This window comes from Mauremys mutica, chromosome 5, assembly GCF_020497125.1.
Source record: "Mauremys mutica isolate MM-2020 ecotype Southern chromosome 5, ASM2049712v1, whole genome shotgun sequence".
Classification (NCBI taxonomy): domain Eukaryota; kingdom Metazoa; phylum Chordata; order Testudines; family Geoemydidae; genus Mauremys; species Mauremys mutica.
Window position 1 is genome coordinate 117,376,265 of NC_059076.1, and position 20,399 is coordinate 117,396,663.

The 20,399-nt window shown below is 40.2% G+C and overlaps 1 protein-coding gene across 4 annotated transcripts in view; it reads right to left on the reverse strand.

Annotated features, from left to right (window-relative positions):
- STX18 (syntaxin 18) overlaps positions 1 to 18,743 on the reverse strand; it is a 90,737-nt gene extending 71,994 nt beyond the window's left edge. For 3 of the 4 annotated variants that reach the window (XM_045017274.1, XM_045017273.1, XR_006579486.1), the window contains exon 1: positions 18,514 to 18,743. In XM_045017274.1, coding sequence (XP_044873209.1) covers positions 18,514 to 18,675 — 162 coding nt within the window. In that variant the 5' untranslated portion in view covers positions 18,676 to 18,743. The remainder of the gene's footprint in view (positions 1 to 18,513) is intronic. The other variant, XM_045017275.1, reaches the window with a different exon arrangement.
- Between the last annotated feature and the right edge of the window lie 1,656 nt (positions 18,744 to 20,399).

A 20,399-nucleotide genomic window follows, 5' to 3' on the forward strand; every position in this document is an offset into this window, starting at 1 on the left:
TCAACACTAGAATTGCTCTTTTTAAAAATATAGTTGTTCATTTTTGTACACCTGCTTTACAAATATCAAGAGTATGTAATCAAGGAAATGATGAAACATACACCAGGCAGTATCAGAATGAAATGTAATCTGGTTTCCTAATATGGATTCCTAATATGTTGTATCATCTACACTACAAACAAAAATTGTGCTAACCCACAGACAACTTGAATCACAGCAAACAATTGTGCACTGGCACCAACAGATTGGTACACCTCTACCTCAATATAATGCTGTCCTCGGGAGCCAAAAAATCTTACCGCGTTATACCGAACTTGATTTGATCCACCGGAGAGCACAGCCCCACCCTCCCAGAGCGCTGCTTTACCGTGTTATATCCGAATTCGTGTTATATCGGGTGGCGTTATATCGGGGTCGAGGGGTAGTATAGATGGGCCATAAGTAACCTAGTAAGTTGTATACTATGTATACAGTAAGTTGTATACCATAGCCCCAAAATGTCTTTATTTGTTTCTAACTACCATAACATCCATCACAATGGACAACCATTTTTTGTTAAATCTTAACATTTTACTAAGCTTCAGAACTAAACTACCCTGACTTGCATGGAGGCTGCGAGACATCACAGACTTACTGATTTAGGTTGTCTACAGACTCAGGAAGACACTGCTGTAGTTTACTTTTAGAATAACCTCTTTGCAACCATGAAGGGCTAAAAAATTATTTGTTAATGAAAGCTGAAGTTCTGCAGAACTATGAGATGAAAAAGAAAATTTTGGTGCACACGACAGGGTGAGCACCATAGAGGTAGGAGATCTTTTGTATTTCTAACTGCTATGAACCTATACACTCAACTTTAATACCTAGAATCACAATTTTGAAACCGATGCCTAATGCTAGGCTCCAGAATCAAGGTTTTGCCTGATTTTCAACCTTGTTAAGTACTCGTAACTCCTACAGAAGCCCAAGGAGGGGAGAGACAGGTTCTCAACACATTCAGAGAAAAACCTTTATAAAGGAATAGCATATATAATTCTGGCATTTCCTAACTTTTCAGAACTCAACTTTGCAACATTAATGTTCTTTTCACATAATTTTTGGTATGTAATATGGGTATATTACAATGGCATTTCTGGAATAATGTCTTAGGTATTATGTTTTGCTTAAAAAATTGGAAATATGAACACCCAGCTAATGAATGTGCACTACAATTAATTTAGAAAACTGGCATCAAGCGACTTTTTCCAAGCTTATCAAGCATAGAGAGAGAATACATTTTGAACAACACAGACCCCAAAATATAACCGCCATTTATTAGACACCTCGATTTCAGTCATTTAACATCTCAATTTTATCAGTTTTTCCTGGCTAATAGGTGTTTACCACCAACAAGGAAAGCTATTTAAACATGAAAAAAAGAAAAAAAGAAAAAGCCCTATTGTTGCAATACATTAAAAAAGCTGATTATTCACTGGGAAGAGTCCATCTTGTTTATTATAAAATGGCAGCTGAGAACATGAGAAGTCATCACCAGGTTCATTCTTAACTACCGGTAATTACTCTGTACATCAACTACTACACAATACTGATTACTACACCATTATAAGTAAGAAAGTTAAACTGGATGTGTCTATTACTGTAGTCATATCCCTTTCTCTCACTATCTGCACACCAATAAACCCCTATAATTCATAATAATGTATGTTGACAAAGGTTATTTCTGCATGTTTCAGCAAAAGTCTTATGTATGAACATATGTTAAAAACACAACATTTATTCTTCACACAGTTGCAGTCAATGTATGAAATGAATGAAATTACCTTACCACCAAGAATCATTACTTGTTAGGGTTACGTTCTGTATAGTAAAACAGGATCTGTTTTTTATACATCCTTATAGTACAGACCACTTCCTAATTAATGGATGCATATAAGCCACCTTATTAATCACTCAGACTGTTAGGATGGAAATACTACTACTATCCGATGCAGCACACACCATGTATTTCCCAAAGATAAGATAATGAACTGGTGATTTATATACTTTGTGAGCTGATAATAAAAGTTGTCTGACCTAGGACTTGGCAGCCATGGAGACTCTATTAACTTCTGCAATTTGGAGCAGTGGAGCCTGTTCTTTGAGTATGCTTATGTGACTGAACATATAGCCCATTTGCTCTGGTTATAATCTGCTTTTATCCAGAATACCACCTGAAACAAATAAATAGGTGAAATATCTGATTTTTTTATCCTGGTTTCTGATCAGTGCCAATAGGCAAGTTAGGCAACTGAAAAGCCTATCACGATTACATTTTTCAGAATAAACCAACAATTATTTTCTCAGGATGTAATGTCTAGTTATGTGACTGCACAATAGAATTTTAAAATATTGTTACAACTCTTCAAAACTTAATCTAGTACATCTTAAAGTCTCAAATAAAGGCTGCACTGTTAAAAAAGACACAGAATTGTAAAAGCTGATTAACAAAAGCTTTTGTTGCACTTAAAATGTGTTAACTCAATGTTGAGAAAATAAAATACTAGGTCTCCATCCTGCAAAACTCTTACTACTAGGTGCAGATTTATTAACTTAAAAGGGATTAAGACCAGTAGCTAGCACTGTGCCTGGCAACAAGAGCTTTCATGATCTGGCAACTAGGTAGCAAAATGAATCCTTTAAGAGCTATCAAACCAACCCCCCGCCCCCCCCCCCAAAAATAGATATAAATTCAACTTTTAGACTGCGGTCAATTGAGGTCTAGACAAAACCCTACATTTGTTCACTGCCTAGTCTCCAGTCTGCTCCAAGTTTGAAAAGGTAATTGAACTCTGTCTGTAATTACTGGATTAGACACAGATGGGCTCTGTACATTTCATGGGGGAAAGCACTGTTTTGATTCATTTTATGATTGCCTGTAAGGTTGAACTTTTCAAAATGTACTTTCATCTGTTAAATGGTTTCTCAAATTCCCAGGGGTATATCTTCAATAACTGATGTTTTAAGCAATTTGGGCCTATCAGATCCTGTCTTTGAATGTAATAAGCTGCCCATTTTCTAGTATTATAAACGTGCATGTAGGTTAATAGCTACATCTCTTACATATTTTCAAAATTGCACTTTTTTGGAAAACTGAAAATTTTACTCAGCAACTGGTATATAGAAACTCTTAGAAATGCTATCTTTTAAGGTGAAAAATATCTACACAGGAATCAATAAATTATCCAATTAAACCATGAATGCTCTTACTCATAACAGCAGTCAGACCAACTCCCTACAGTAATTGATAAAAAATAGGCTTTTCAGTAACTGATAAAACTTCTCTTCTAGGCTCCAATTCAGTAAGGTATGTAAACACATTCCTACTTTTAAACATTATTCACATGTTTAAAGTTAGACATGTGCTTAAGCATATTACAGAAATGGGTCTTAAACACATTTTAACAGTGAGGTTTCCCTTCCAGTGAACCACCTCATCCCTCAAATCAACAAGAAAAACTGTGGAACATGACATGCCATCTGCTGACCATCACTGTTTACTTTGCTTGTATTTCATGAGTGAAATCCTGTCCTCACTGAAGTCAATGGTAATTTTGCCACTGACTTCAATAGGGCCAGGATTTCGTATATCCTTCCCCCGTAACCCTTTGATTGTCTTGTCTATTTAGATTGTAAGCAGTTCACAAAAGAGACTATCTAGCTTCCTGTTATTCTATGTCTTAGTGCCCAGCACAGTGGAGCCCTGATTTTGTTTGGGAATCCTGGCCATTACTGTAGTACAAATAATAAATAATTTAACAATAACCAATCAGAATGCTATGTAGCAGCAACTACTGCAGCCTCAATACATAAAGGGAAAGATTATTTAAATAAAATAGGACAGATTTTTATATTTTACTATTAATATCTCAGAAGTTGCACTTCAGCCTTTTTGTTCTATACAATAATCTTCCAAATAAAAAATGAATGAGTTGTATATGAGCAAAAATACATGTAGGTCCTTATCCTGTGAAGAGATCTGGTTGTGCAGACCCTTACACTCAAGCAGTTGCTTTTCCAGGATTAGACAAGATTGTCTACATAGGAATAGCTATTCCAGAATAACTCCCTAATTTCCATGTGTGGATGCTCTTATTCTGGAATAAGAGTGCTTTATTACACGTTATCTTAATCCTTTGAAATAAGGCACTCTTATTCTGGAAAAAAGTAGACTTAATCAGGCATAGTTAATCCACTGCCTTATTTCACATTAATTTTTGTAGACAAGACCTCAGACAGTATTTCATCAAAGATTTAGGATCTAAGCACTGGTAATAAGGATAATATCAAATACGTTAATGTAAACCCTCTTATCTCCATACAGGATGCTGAGAGAGGCTGGAAAGTATGGGATTTACTCAGGGAACTTCAAATGTTTAATATTTTAATCGTGTTACTTTCAAATGATTCTTCTCATTAAGGGCCAAACCCTGGTTGTTGAACTTCGAGGTAGCTACTACAAAAGCTTAAGTGGAAAGATGCTTCAGAATATACAAGAATAATGTTCATCATACAACTTCTAAGACAAAAACGTACCAATGTCCTAATGCATGGATTGTGTAATATATAGTGACAAAGTCCCATTGAAATCAGTAAGATTCTACTACAGGGGTCGGCAACCTTTCAGAAGTGCTGTGCCGAGTCTTAATTTGTTCACTCTAATTTAAGGTTTCGCGTGCCAGTAATACATGTTAACGTTTTTAGAAGGTCTCTTTCTATAAGTCTACAATATATAACTAAACTATTGTTGTATGTAAAGTAAATAAGGTTTTTAAATGTTTAAGAAGCTTAACTTAAAATTAAATTAAAATGCAGAGCCCCCCGGACTGGTGGCCAGGACCTGGGCAGTGTGAGTGCCACTGAAAATCAGCTTGTGCGCTGCCTTCGGCACGCGTGTCATAGGTTGCCTACCCCGTTCTACTAGTATATTTCAATGATTAATTTAATTGCTGCACAATATGTATAAAGTAGTTGTTATGTTTTAGGAGTTAAAAAGTGTTCTGTCCACGGAAATGCCCTCATACAAGCAACAAAATTAAACACAAAGCAAAAAAAAAATTTCAAAAAAGATGAAGAATCTTATAAGATTTCTTTTGTTTTCTTTTTTGTAGTCATAGTTATTAAAAAACACTGACAACACAGCCACCCTTAGCCAAATTTGGCCCTCAGATGTGCATGAATGACGCCTATGGGTGTTATGGCAACTACTCACATGCACTCCAGAGCAGATTTAGACAATGAATATTTGTAACCATATTATTTCCTAGATCTCTCCTGGGTGCTTTTGACTACATTTCATTACAACTGGAATAATGTTCACGTGACTATCTATATGGGGTAACACTGTTTAAAATAAAACATATAAAAATACATCCCCCCCATTTTAGGAAACAAAGGAAAAGGCTTCTTTTCAGCCCATCATTCTTAAGGGGGAAAAAAATTCTTTTTAAAAAATGTACAACGTTTTATTTTTCCTACAAAAGAAAATTATGCTAAGTGGTATTCCAAATGGACTGTGTGAACTCACAAACTACATCTAAAATTACTGTAATTTTCCAGGACAGGGACAAGAAATTTTCAAACAATGCTACTGTCATAGACCAGAGTATAGTGCACTTTATATGCCATGAAGCATAAGAATGGTAAATATGAAATAAAATGATATGCAATGTCAGATTTTATTCAAACTGTTTAATTCTTAGATAAGTTCTTACAGTGTTCTCTTGATTCTTTACATCTTTGATTCTGTAATCAAAATACAGATGCAGCATCTGTGTTTTCATAAGTGTTTCCCATCTGTAATATTATACAATGGGTTTTTAAGCAAGGTGAGAAATTAAGGTTAGGAAACTGAAAGAATATCATTGAATAAAACAAAATTCATATTTTAATGAGCCAGTTGCCCTTATTTTATTGCAGAAATTGAATATCATGATCTTTTTAAGAGAAATGAGAAGTAGAATACACAAGAAAGGGATACCTGATACATGTATGAAACTGAGATGGTATGAAGACCAAAGCAGTTCAAAGGATATAATTATTTAATTCCCCCACCCCCCTCGATTCTCAACTGAAATAAAACGATTAAATACTCTTTGGATTTGAGTATCTCCACTTATATTTATGTAGGAAGAAACCACAATACCAAACTATTACAGAAAATAAAGCTTTCTTAATTCACAAAAGGTAATTTCTACAACTGACGGTTAAACTAGGTACAAGACTAAATTCAAGACTGGTACAGCTACATTAGAAATGCTTTAAATTAATGCATCATTGCCTACTTCTCTTATTATTAAAATGAAGACAGAACATTCATAGATTCATAACTTCTAAGGCCAGACTAGAACATTATGCTTGTGATCAGAGGAAGGATGGTCCCAGGGTTACAACACCTGCCTGGGTCTCGAGAGACCTGGGTTCAGTTCTTTGCTCTGCGATAGACTTCCTGTGAGACCTGGAGCAAGTAATTTAATCTCTCTGTGCCTCAGTTCCACATCAGTACAGTGGGAATAATAGTACTTCCCTTCTTACATGGGTATTATGAAGATAACTACATTAAAGACAGTGAGGCATTCTGAATAATAATGGGGACCATAGTACCGTAGGCAGATAGATGTAGTTTGACCTGCTAAATAACACGGGCCACAGAATCTCACACAGTAACTCCAACATCAGGCTCACACCTTCTGGCTGAACTAGAGCAGACCTTTTAGAAAGATATCCAATCTTGAATTAAAAACTTCAAGAGATGAAGCATCTACTACATCTCTAGGTTTCAAAGATTAATTGCCTTCATTGTTAAACATACGCACTTTATTTCTAATCAGAATTTGTCCAACTTCAGTCTACAGCCACTGAATCATGTTATGCCTTTGAGAGATGAAAGAGCCCTCTACTATCAGAAATCTTCCCACATAGGAGCTTCTACATCATGATCAAGTCACCTCCGAACCTCTTATTGGATAAGCTAATAGGCTGACTTATTTAGTATCTCACCGCAAGATTTCTAGATCTCAGATGATTCTTGTAGCTTTTTTCTGAACCCCTTCCAATTCTTCAACATCCTTTTAAAAGTGTGGACACAAGAACTGGACACAGTATTCCACTGCCTCATTAATGCCATATGCAGTGACAACAACATCTCCCTACTTCTACTCAATATTTCCCGCTTATTTTATTAAACTAGATTTTTAAATTAAATCTTAAGGTTTAAAAACATAATATTATTTCGGTTTCTTCAATCAGTATAGCTTAAATAGGCCAGGTTCTGCTCTCACGTACTTCACGATGAAGTAAATAAAAGCAGTATTTGCACATCTCCCAGTACAATTTGGCCTACGAATCTTTGAACACTTTCAATAAATCCTTTAGATAATGAAATCTGCTGTACTCCAATTTAAATCTACGTGGTGAAACTCTTCGCCTCCCCGAATAATACAACAAAAATTATACTACATATATTATCCAGGTGGATCTGTCTAGAGTACAATATAGAATAAAAGCTGAAGAAAAAATAAATGAAAAATAATCAAAAATTTGTAGCTTTCATTTAAAAATAAAACCTTTGTAACCAAGTTCTGAAAGAATATCCCAAGAACATGCACATCTGTTTAATATTATAAGCCAACTGTCAACATCCTAAGTGAAGTTTTAATTTAATATTTTTTCTTTCTTGATGTTTTACCTTTAATCAATGCCTCGTGAGAGTATCAGCTTTCTACAAGAAACTGTTAAATATAAAGAAATGTTATTGTAGCATGTTTATAAAATCATAGTTCGAGAACTTTTTATTTTTCTAAAACCTGACCACAACTTAATTATCCGCAGGACATTCCAAACTCACAATTGCAAGCTCCAGTTCCCAAGCAATTTTAAACAATATCTACTGTACAGGACATAGGGTATTCCAAATACCACAACATGGTTATATTTCCAAAAGTCAGCATTAGGGCCCTTAGACCTGGTTTTTATTTTCAATAAATATTTGTTTCTCCACAAATCTTTAAATGGTTATCATCATGATCATGTTTTTATTTCACGTCAGTTTGCTATCTCAGTTATTTGTTTTTACAATTAAAGTAAGCTAGATTTTTCTATCTTTACATAATATATTACCTCCAGTTCAAAGAGTTTTGTAAGAGACCTATTCAACTCCCACCTCCATTGCTCGCACTCTTCCCCTAATCAAATAAAAATCAAAGAAATTCCCAGGCAAAAACTTTGTAAACCTGGAGTTAAGTTTGAAAGAATGTGTCACTTAGTTCAGCCAAAAAACCTCAAAAAAGAATGCTGGAGTTTCCTCAAATGACAGAAACACTAGAAAGCTTGGAAATTCCAAGTTAAGTTTCCACTTTACAACAACTTCCAAACCATCTAAAGGTATGCAAATACACACACAATCCAATTACTCAAGCAACCTTAGCTCTGCATGCATAGTGCCAGTCTGAAAACCACCAGAAATTCTGAGATTGAGGCTTTGGCTACACTTGCATTTCAAAACGCTGCCGCGGCAGCGCTGCCGCGGCAGCGCTTTGAAGCGCTAAGTGTAATCAAAGCGCCAGCGCTGGGAGAAAACTCTCCCAGCGCTGTCCGTACTCCACTTCCCTGTGGGGAATAACGGACAGCGCTGGGAGCGCGGCTCCCAGCGCTGGGGCTTTGACTACACTGGCACTTTGTAGCGCCGCAATTTGCAGCGCTGCAGAGGGTGTGTTTTCACACCCTGCTGCAGCGCTGCAAATTTGTAAGTGTAGCCAAGCCCTGTGTCAAGAGAGGTAGTTGGAAATTTTCCAAGAAAACCTTTTTCCCCATCAGAAAATGCTGATTCTTCACATTTGAAATTTTCCATGGAAACATGTCAGCTTCTACAAAAATTCCAACAGAAACTTATCTGGTTTCTTGCTCACTCACCCACCCACCTCCCTGTCTCCTCAGAAGCCCACCTGGTGGGATGCTATGGGGCTGGAGCTCAGCAGCTCACCTAATGAGCTATTGCAGAGGCAGAGCTCACAGGCTGCCTTGGAGCCAGGCATTCCAGTGTCCTGGGGAGGCTATTCTGCTTTGAAAACACCAAAACATTCCCACAGTGGGACTATTTCAGTGTTTCCAAAATGAAATATTGCAGAATTTCACTTCCACAAAAAATGTCCAGGGTTTGGCTTTTCAGCCCGATTCACGATAACAAAATTTCCAAAACCTTGAAATTTTTTTTATAGTAGTGAAATTCAGTTTGCAGCCAGCTCAAAGCCTTCTACATCAGAGTTTCAACTCTTTAGTGACCACAAAACATTAAGACCTTGCTCTTAATCTTAGTGAATCTGTCTGATTAACTGATATGCTTTTTCTCAGAGTTTCTGGGGGATATGGCTACACTGCACACTAAGCCTAGGCTCTGTCCCTGGTTTGAGCCCAAGCCTCCCTTCACAGGTCACACTGCATACCAGAATCAGATTAAATTGACAACACCCCAGGAGAAAAAAACAGTCAACCAAACAAGGAAATACCTGACAGATGAGATTCAAGTGGTGATTCTGCACAAGTTCATTTTTTCATATTCATCTACATCTAAGCACTTATATGGCCTCCAAGACACCTTAGTATATATTAAAAATAGATAACTGGGTGAAAACATTTTTTAAAATTTCATCCATTGTGGGCTTCATCATGAGGACTTTACTTACCAGGAAAACAATACTTAAGAGGGGGATGGATTACCTTTAAACGTATTTGTTTTTTCAAAGATGTGAGACAAAATATTTGCGTAAACAAAACAGAAGGCAGAAACTTAAACTTGAGTACATGAGGTACATGCATTTGTACTGCTATCCCTGCCCCCAAACAAAGGGAAAGATGGACGTCAAGTCAGAATGAAAGGATGAGAAGGGGCAAACAAACACCGGAAAGGTTGGCACCTGACAACTATGAAGTGTTATTTTTGGCAGACAGAAAGGTTTGTCACCACTGCCCTGAAACCAGGAAAACTTATGTTTTCAGTAAAGTAGCCCCTATTATCATTCTAAGCAATTATTTTAAACTGTAATATTTTAGTTATTAGAAACATTTTTCAAAGATTGTTGGCAACTCCCCCCAACCCACAATTTTACCCTTTAATTGTTCTAACTGCTAAAGATGTAATTCCAATCCTTGACCTATTTATTCTCCACCTTGAAAAACATTTTACAGGTGTGCTGGCATGGAGATCACAAGACAAAGAACATTACACAATATTTTACTAACATACAATATCTCTTCATCAATGCTGAAACAAAAAGAATTTTAATCCATTAGGTGCCAAAAAATACAAGGAAACAGCTTGACATTGAGATTTCACCCTAGCATCTAATTATGGTGATAAAAACAATTCCAAAGATACTGCAGCATACATGTTACCTGAGCACATATTGACAGCAAATATTTATTACTATTTGTTTAAATAATACAGTTTCTTTGGTTTTTCAGTTTGAATGCCCACATCTTAAGTACTTCCTATTCACGTGCCTTTGTACCTGTGTTGAGAGAGACAATTTGACAACCAAAAACTCCCATTTTGTTGCTGACAAAATTTAAATGTATAATCACTGTTATAGTCCTAAACTACAGTAGCACAATTGTATTTCTGATAATATGGTAAAAGTTTCACAGCACAAAGTTTCTAAGATCTATGATCTCTCTGACAGTCTGTTAGTCAGAGAAAGGAAACCACTTCAGCCTGCCTCTGTATTCAACAGATTATATGGTGAACAGTATTCTAGAAATGCCCAAGACAAATAGGGTATCCCTTCCTGCCTCATCATGATGATTTTTTTTTTTACATCAGCATAGTATAAAACTAAAATGTGGGACATATGCTATACGCACCTATAAAAGTACAGGCCTAGCTCCCCTCCCCTAACTTATTTAAAATAAGAAAAGGGAGAAATGATAATCTTCAGATCTTTCCTGAAGAAGAAAAAGAGCTGAGGTATTCCCAAAGCAAGCAAGATCTGGGGGGAAAAAACTCTCCAGTGGACAAGTCTCCAAAGAATGAAGCTGGTTTTCTGTTTGCTCGGCTAAATTTCAAATTTTATTTTTGTCTTTTTCATGAGTTATTTAACTGCAGAATCCAAACTGCCAAGAATATGAACATAACAGAAGTGGTCAAAATGGTCAGCCCATCCTACTCCCAAAATTTAGAGATACTTAACATCTTCCAGAATAATAAAAAATAAAGCATAACAAACAGAATTCACTGACCTAAAAGTTCTCTAAGTTTTTCCATACTTCCCCTTCTTCATTCCCTTTTTCTCTCCTCCCATTTCAGACCCATTCTATCACTCTCCACACCATTTTCTGTTTTCTCCTTCATTTTCTTTCTCTCGTTTGTCCTATTTGTTGTGTGTCCATCTACCTACTCTGTGTGTTCAATTGTCTCTCCTCCTCTTCTGTTCTCTCTAGCTCCCTGGATCTCACTCAGTATTCTACCTTTGCTCCAGTCCTCCCCTCTCTCTCTCTGTGCCTGTCTTTCCCTATCACTCTGTTCCTCCATTTAAGTTCACTCCCCTTCTACTCCCTCTGAGGCTCTCTCCCCAGTCTCCTGTTTCTCCCTTTCCTGGGGTTCATCCCCTGCCACAAGTGGTGCCTGCTTCTGAGGACAGCAAGAGGCCAAATCCTTCCTTCTTCCCCAATCCACCATGTGCTAGAAGCCTGTAACTGAGCCTCCACTGAACTTATCCTGTACTTGTGGCAAGATGTCAAGTCAGCAACTCAGAGGAGAAGCCAATTCAACTGCTAGCCAGCAGCTGAAAAGAGTTTACAGTGGCTCTAACTCCACCAACAGAATCCTAGGGAGTTCCTCCCACAGCTAAAACCCAGTAAAAAAAATCCCCTCACCCCTCTCATCCGGAAAAAAAAAAAAAAAAACAGTGACCCAGGGGCATCAAAGTTGGCCCTGGAAGACTAAAATGGGGGGATGGGGAGGAATGGATATCCTCCACCACAGCAGGCATATGCCCTCAGAATACTGAGTGGCAGACCTGGAATACTTTTGGATGCTTCACTGCCACGGGACAGTCGATTAGCCACACTGGCAAAAATAACTAGCAACTCAGAGGGGGGGGGAAAAATCACCCTAATTTTCAGCCCTGTCATTTACATTATATTGAGAAAACAACTTATGGGGTTAGGAGTTTACTTTTCTTTTCTTTTTTTAAAGGTAGCTGACTTTGAACTGACATTTTTAAGAGATCCCAAAAATAAGGACACTCATAACTACATCCTCCAAAGACTGACCATGTATACTCACCACTATTTCTTAAACAAATTTGGCTGAAACCAGAAACAGTCACATGGGGACCATCAGCTGATTGAATGAAAGCTTTTTATTGTACTCTGAAATCATTTTAATATCTTTCCTATATCATTTTCTCTTATTGCTTCTCACTCTTTCTTCCCCAGCACTTTTAATATGATCTTCATAGCTTCCCTCAATCTTTTAGGACAAAATTCTTCTCTAAGAAGGATGGAGGGAATGCAATTGGGGGGGGGGGGGTTGAAAAATAAAAAAGAATCAGGCTGATAATAAATCAGATACCACTTTCAACCTCAGTTATGAAGCAGAATCTGACATTCATGCTGGAAAGAGATGCATTTAAATAGTGCTGGAAAAAAAATGTACAATTTGGAATCACTCAAAAGATAAAAGTTTGTGTGCAAGTACTGTACAAAACACAGCATTATCAAAAAATATGTTATGAACTTTTTAATAGTTAGAAGAGGGAGAAATAAATCTGTTTTTTTCCTAATGACCTCAGCTATGAGCCCAATTTATTAGACTCTAGCTCATTACCCACAGTTAAAAAAAGTGAACTAAAAATAACTTGTAGTCCAAAATTGGTCATATTAATTAATTTCTACTAAAGAGTATAATTGGTAATACCAAGAATACTATATAATACATTTGCAGGCATATGTTCTCTTTTGGGAATTATTAGGTAACCATTAGAGTCAAGTCTATAAACTGAACAGTAAATCTCTTTAAGATTATATATATTATATAAAGGATTCTAACAACTTCAATTCTGACATTTTTGGTAGTATTTGTTGTCCCATAGTCTCTTTCTGATGAGATTTCATAGCACTAGTTCTTATGGTGTATTTCATCACAGAATAACTAATTAACTATGATGAAACAGACTCAGTTCTGATGTCGTCTCAATTTTCTCATAGATTTAAATGAAATTAGTCTCATGAGCAGGGTTTTCAGGATTAGGCCTCATCAATTATTATATTTTAGCAAACTTTTAGCAAATATAGTACTGTATTAACATACGTAAAGTATTAAGGAACTCATGCTGCTATGGTATCAGTAGCTTCTCTTAGTAACCGACCTAATTTTCCTAGCATATAGACCAGGCCTCTGTCTCATCCACCACAGAAGTTGGTCCAATAAAAGATCTTATCTCACTCACCTTCTCTCTCCTATATCCTGGGACTAACATGGCTGCAACAACCCTGCAAACATTATTAAACTATTGTAATATATGGGTAACAGCTATCTTGTTTGAAATCTAGATCCAGTTAGCTAGACTAGCAGTGTTCTATTTCTGCCTGTTGTTGCTGCTGATTACATATTGTGACTGTGTCCACATATGTTGTTCTTAGACCCCCTTCAAATCAATAAAGAATAGTCCGATGTAGATGCTTTAACGCCATTTGGTTTTACCTATAACAAGTCCAAGAGACTGCTTTGCTGTAAGTGTATGCTGGATTTTGTTTTTGGTTTTTAAATATGTTATGGAAAAACTATCACCACTGCAATGCTACAGGACAATGAGAACTGTCCAGGTGAGTTGGTGGTTAAAAGCTTTGTTAGACATGCATATGCACCGTCATTTGTTATGGATTTGTACTTAAGTGTAATTTCAGACACTAAACTGCTGAGATGGGGAATTTTTCTTTTCCTCCTTACTCAGTACCTGTATAAAGCAGTCTAGCATATTTTTGATGTGTACATTGGCCCATTATGGCAATTCTTTTAAAAAAAATCATTAAATCATGTAAACTGAAAACACCCCCATCACATGAATTTTGTTATGTGCACCAATATGAAGGTGATGTGTGTCTCACATAACAAAATTCATTCCGCACATGGCCGTAAAAAATTAGAGGGAACACTGGTGTTTGCCATCTTCCATGTGTCTTACTAGTATCTGGGAGACCTTGACACTTCCCTTAAAAATGGAGTTTTCAAGGACCCCTACAAAGTGAACATATACTATTGTCTCATAAACATCCTTCTTTTCAATTATTGGAAGGGAAAGTGAAAAACAAACTTGCAAATGTTCTGTAAATTGGTAACACTGATATCCTGGGATACCTACCTGTGGTAACAATCTCTGTGAGCAGTTGTGTTTCATTCCTATACCAATCCAGCAAATATTCACTGGTGATGAGGCTAAGCATCTTCCCCATTTGGATATCTCTTAAAGCTTCTTGAATGTTTATGAATGTATGCAGTGTAATGGATACATACATTATTTCCTTAGCTCTACTATAATTTCCAGTTTTAATCATTACTGTGATTAATTAACCAATAAATCCTTTTTGGGGTTTCCCTTAATACTTGGGAAATAAGAATTGTACTAGGGTGTGCGGGGTATTGATAATCAGTGGTCCACAGTCAGGCTGGAAGGGCATAACGAGTGGGGTCCCGCAGGGATCAGTTCTGGGTCCGGTTCTGTTAAATAATGGCACAGAGAGTACACTTATAAAGTTTGTAGACGATACCAAGCTGGGAGGGGTTGCAAGTGATTTGAAGGATAGGATTAAAATTCAAAATGACTTCAACAAACTGCAGAAATGGTCTAAAGTAAATAGGATGAAATTCAATAAGGACAAATGCAAAGTGCTCCATATTTAGGAAGAAACAATCAGTTGCACACATACAGAACAGGAAATGACTGCCTAGGAAGGAGTACTGCGGAAAGGGATCTGGGGGTCATAGTGGACCACAAGCTAAATATGAATCAACAGTGTAACACTGTTGCAAAAAAAGCAAACCTCATTCTGGGATGTATTAGCAGGAGTGTTGTAAGCAAGACATGAGAAGTAATTATTCCGCTCTACTCCGCACTGATTAGGCCTCAACTGGAGTATTGTGTCCAGTTCTGAGCACCGCATTTCAGGAAACATGTGGACAAACTGGAGAAAGTCCAAAGAAGAGCAACAAAAATGATTAAAGGTCTAGAAAACATGACTTATCAGGGAAGATTGAAAAAATTGGGTTTGTTTAGTCTGGAAAAGAGAAGACAGAGGGGATATGATAATAGGTTTCAAGTACATAAAAGGTTGTTACAAGGAGGAGGGAGTAAAATTGTTCTTCTTAACCTCTGAGGATAGGACAAGGAGCAATGGGCTTAAATTACAGTAAGGGAGGTTTAGGTTGGACATTAGGAAAAACTTCCTGTCAGGGTGGTCAAGCACTGGAATAAATTGCCTATGGAGGTTATGGAATCTCCATCATTGGAGATTTTTAAGAGCAGGTTGGACAAACACCTGTCAGGGATGGTCTAGATAATACTTAGTCCTGCCATGAGTGCAGGGGACTGGACTAAATGACCTCTCGAGGTCCCTTCCAGTCCTATGAGTCTATGAAAGGCAATATAAGCAAAATGCTTAACAGTCCAAAATGTAGCCACCATATGTTATTTACACTAAGAATATTTCTGTTCTACTGTAGTTAATACTTGAGATGCATAAACAATTGGGCTCCAATAGACAATTGAATTCCTGTGCTGACCCAAGGCAGCTGCCAGTGCTTTTTCTGTAGCATCTTGTTCTAACACAAATGATTGTGAATAGTCAGGCTGAACCAATATAGGAGCTGAGACTAATACCAATTTCAATTTAGTGACTGCTTCAGTCAATTGAAGGTTTGAGTTCCAGTATCTTTTTTAATTCATGTATGTAAGGGAACAGCTATTTCTGCATATTCAAGTATAAACTCCTGAGAAAATCCTCTCATTCCCAGAAATTGCACTGTTTCAGTACAGTTTAAATTCATAATTTAAACAAGCATTTTAGAAAACATCCCAACAAAACCATTTTGCAAAATATTAATAATATGCTTTTTCTTTGAACAGTTTAACTGATTAATGTGGATTTTCAAGATTTTTGATGCCCTGTAGCTGGCAAGTTATGCCAGAGGGATAACAACTCATTTGGCTGAGGGATGAGCCATTTACAATTTAAAAATAAACCTAATAAAGGCCTTTTTATCTTTAACTGAAAATGATATCACAAAAAATAAAAATATATATATTTATAATTATGCACAAATTAAATTTTTGTTGCAAACATAAAACCCAAAAGAAAAAGAAAAAATTTAAAGCCAGTTTCCACTGCGGAGGGCCAGTCCATCATGGTCTATCCCTCTTGCTGCCATTCTTGCATCAGACCCAACCTTCACCCTGGCGAAGAGTGCTGCAGCTATAGCGGTCATTGAAGCGAAAGCTTGGGAGGAGTTTGGAAAGACCATGGAGAATGACGGCCTCCAAGGCGTCACCCACTACCAGTCAACCCTGTTGTCCTTGTTTGGCAGGCAGGAAATCTGACACTTCCACTTGCCTAGGCAGCACTCATGCATGTTCCAGGTTTCTGGGCAACAGAAGTTTTCTGGTGCTTATTACTACAGTTTTAAGTGATTTAAGATGAGAGAGTTCCTGGAGACAAGCTTCTAGTTTTGATAAAGTCAAATTACCACCACAATTTTATGAATTATCTTAAAACTAACAAAATAGTCTTTAAATGGGATTTTAATTTAAGAATATTACCACCTATACTAGACTGTAAAATCTTGGTTTATAAATAACTGGATAGAAAGATCACTACTATTTTTTATAAAAATATTTATTTCAGAGACTTTCTCGCGCCCACCTCTAAATCCATTCTTCTGCAAATCACTGATATTGTCAAAAGTAAAATATTCCTGTGACATTATGCCAAAAAGTGCAACTCTGTGGATACCTTCCAGCAAAAGTGTCACAACATTTTCATTTCTTAATAATACATTTTCTCTCTAATACATATTTTTGTTTCCAATAACTGCAGGTTATATATTTAATTTATATATATCAGGTCACTCCAGCTCTAGTGTATGTAGGTACAACTCCACTGACTTCAATATTTAAACCAGGATTGAATTTAGCCTATTAAATTTTTAAAAAAGCACAACTCCAGAAACAAACATTACTCTCTTTGTTGGTTTTAAAAAGTGGCACTTCATTAAAGCTGTTCAGATGGTTGGAATGACAGACTAAATCCCAAAGAGGGAGATTAATGAACAGAAGACAAGTATGGCTGTCAAACGGTTCATGGTGAATACAATTTATCACATGGTTATGATACTATACCTGTATGGTGTGTAACATTTATCTGCACACAGAACATACAGTATACATAAATCTGCAACCCAGCTATGCATGAGTAGCGATCGAGAAAACCACTGATAGTGTGTATGGCCCCAATTCTGAAAAACTGCCGGTAATTATGCACATACTAGAGCTACTTACGTTAATAAACTTCAGTAACGCCTATGCCACTATTCATATTAATAAATTTACACTTATGCATAAATGTTTGCCAGAGCAGAGCCTACAGAAAAGGAGATGACTCTGTGTCTTTGGAAATTCTGGTCCATGCAGGCAACAGAATCAGCACTCATGAATATAGACTACTAGAGGCTATATAACATCACCAAAGACTGTACTACGTGTCATTATTATGAGCAATATGCATGTCTTACTAAGGATCTGCCAACTCACTTGGGGGAGGGATTAGTTTAAATGGGATAATGTCAACCTGAAAACTAGTCTTTTTTTTTTCTCCAAGCGTTGAGAGTAGTTTTAGGTTCTCCTGGGTCCCCACACCAAACGCTGAGAGTTTTACAATCATACTGTTTGCTATTATTTTATTTATTCTAATGTTTTCTTTCTCTCGTTTTCTTGCGTGAAAGTTGCACACAAACAACAGAAAATAAACGACCACTGGGCAGATTTTTCAGAAGTGCCCGGCCAGCACCTGGGTCTTCGTGGGCACTGAATCTTTTAAAAGCCTCCTCCTAAAACCCTCATCCTGCAATCTGAGCCGCGAGGCGAGGACAGAGCCTTGCAGCCACGCAGAGCCACCGACGGCCTCCATGGGCACCGCAGCTGGCAGGACGAGGGGGCTGTAAAGGGAAAAGAGACCTGTGCCTGGAGGGTTGCCAAGTGCACGAAGTGGAAGGGGGGAGAAGGGGGGAGAAGGGGAGACGAGGAGAGCCCCCCCCCATCACTTTGCACGGCACTAATCAGCGGGTCACCTGTAGCTGCGGAGAGGGGCTGGCCGGGGGTTCGGGGAGAGGCCCCTGTTGGCTGTTACTACTCTTACCCCCATAACCATCTTCCTCCCCGGACTCCTGGGTCCCCGCCCCGGGGCAGTGCCTACGCCGGCCCCCGCACTCACCACCTCGCGGGCCCGGCAGGAGAAGTCGCTCTTGGGCCGCTGGCTGCCCCGCTTGAGCAGCTCATCCCTGGGGCTCTCGCCGGCCGGGACCCCCAGCGCCTTGTTCCGGGTCTTCACCGTCTTCACGCTGGCTTTGAACAGCGGCGTGATGTCCACGGCCATGGCGCCCCGGCCCGCTCCCACCGGCCGCCAGCCAGACACGCCGGCCGGCCCCGAGTCCCTCCGCACAGTCCTCCCCGCACAACCTGGCCCGCCGTGCGGGGTTCCGCCGCCTTATCCGGCCGGCCCCGGCGCCGCGCCACGGGAGAGAACCCAGCGCCAGCTGAGACCCCCCGCCCAGGGAGCCCCTGCACTGCCCCAGTGTGTGTCTATGGGGGGGTGAGCCCCCAGGGAGACCCTGCACTACCCCAGTGTGTGTCTATGGGGGGGGGGGTGAGCCCCCAGGGAGACCCTGCACTACCCCAGTGTGTGTCTAGGGGGGGTGAGCCCCCAGGGAGACCCTGCACTGCCCTAGTGTGTGTCTATGGGGGGAGGTGAGCCCCCAGGGAGACCCTGCACTGCCCTAGTGTGTGTCTATGGGGGGAGGTGAGCCCCCAGGGAGACCCTGCACTGCCCCAGTGTGTGTCTATGGGGGGGTGAGCCCCCAGGGAGACCCTGCACTGCCCTAGTGTGTGTCTATGGGGGGGGGTGAGCCCCCAGGGAGACCCTGCACTGCCCTAGTGTGTGTCTATGGGGGGGTGAGCCCCCAGGGAGACCCTGCACTGCCCCAGTGTGTGTCTAGGGGGAGCGAGCCCCCAGGGAGATCCTGCACTGCCCCAGTGTGTGTCTATGGGGGGGGGGGTGAGCCCCCAGGGAGACCCTGCACTGCCCCAGTGTGTGTCTATGGGGGGGGTGAGCCCCCAGGGAGACCCTGCACTGCCCCAGTGTGTGTCTATGGGGGGGTGAGCCCCCAGGGAGACCCTGCACTGCCCCAGTGTGTGTCTATGGGGGGGGTGAGCCCCCAGGGAGACCCTGCACTGCCCCAGTGTGTGTCTATGGGGGGGTGAGCCCCCAGGGAGACCCTGCACTGCCCCAATGTGTGTGTCTATGGGGGGGTGAGCCCCCAGGGAGACCCTGCACTGCCCCAATGTGTGTCTATGGGGGGTGAGCCCCAAGGGAGACCCTGCACTGCCCTAGTGTGTGTGTCTATGGGGGGGTGAGCCCCCAGGGAGACCCTGCACTGCCCCAGTGTGTGTCTATGTGGGGGGTGAGCCCCCTGGGAGACCCTGCACTGCCCTAGTGTGTGTGTCTGTGGGGGGGGTGATCCCCCAGGGAGCCCCTGCACTGCCCCAGTGTGTGTCTAGGGGGAGCGAGCCCCCTGGGAGATCCTGCACTGCCCCAGTGTGTGTCTATGGGGGGGGTGAGCCCTCTGGGAGACCCTGCACTGCCCCAGTGTGTGTCTATGGGGGGTTAGCCCCCAGGGAGACCCTGCACTGCCCCAGTGTGTGTCTATGGTGGGGTTAGCCCCCAGGGAGACCCTGCACTGCCCCAGTGTGTGTCTATGGGGGGGTTAGCCCCCAGGGAGATCCTGCACTGCCCCAGTGTGTGTCTATGTGGGAGGTGAGCCCCCAGGGAGACCCTGCACTACCCCAGTGTGTGTCTATGGGGGGGTGAGACCCCAGGGAGATCCTGCACTGCCCTAGTGTGTGTGTATGTGTGGGAGTGAGCCCTCAGGGAGACCCCGCTCTGCCCCTGTGTGTGTATGTAGGTGGTGGGTGAGTCCCCAGGGAAACCCTGCACTGCCCCAGTGTGCGTGTACATGGGGGCTGAGCCCCCAGTCCCAGGGAGACCCTGCACTGCCCCAGTGTGCGTGTATGTGGAGGATGAGTCCCTACCCCCAGGGAGAC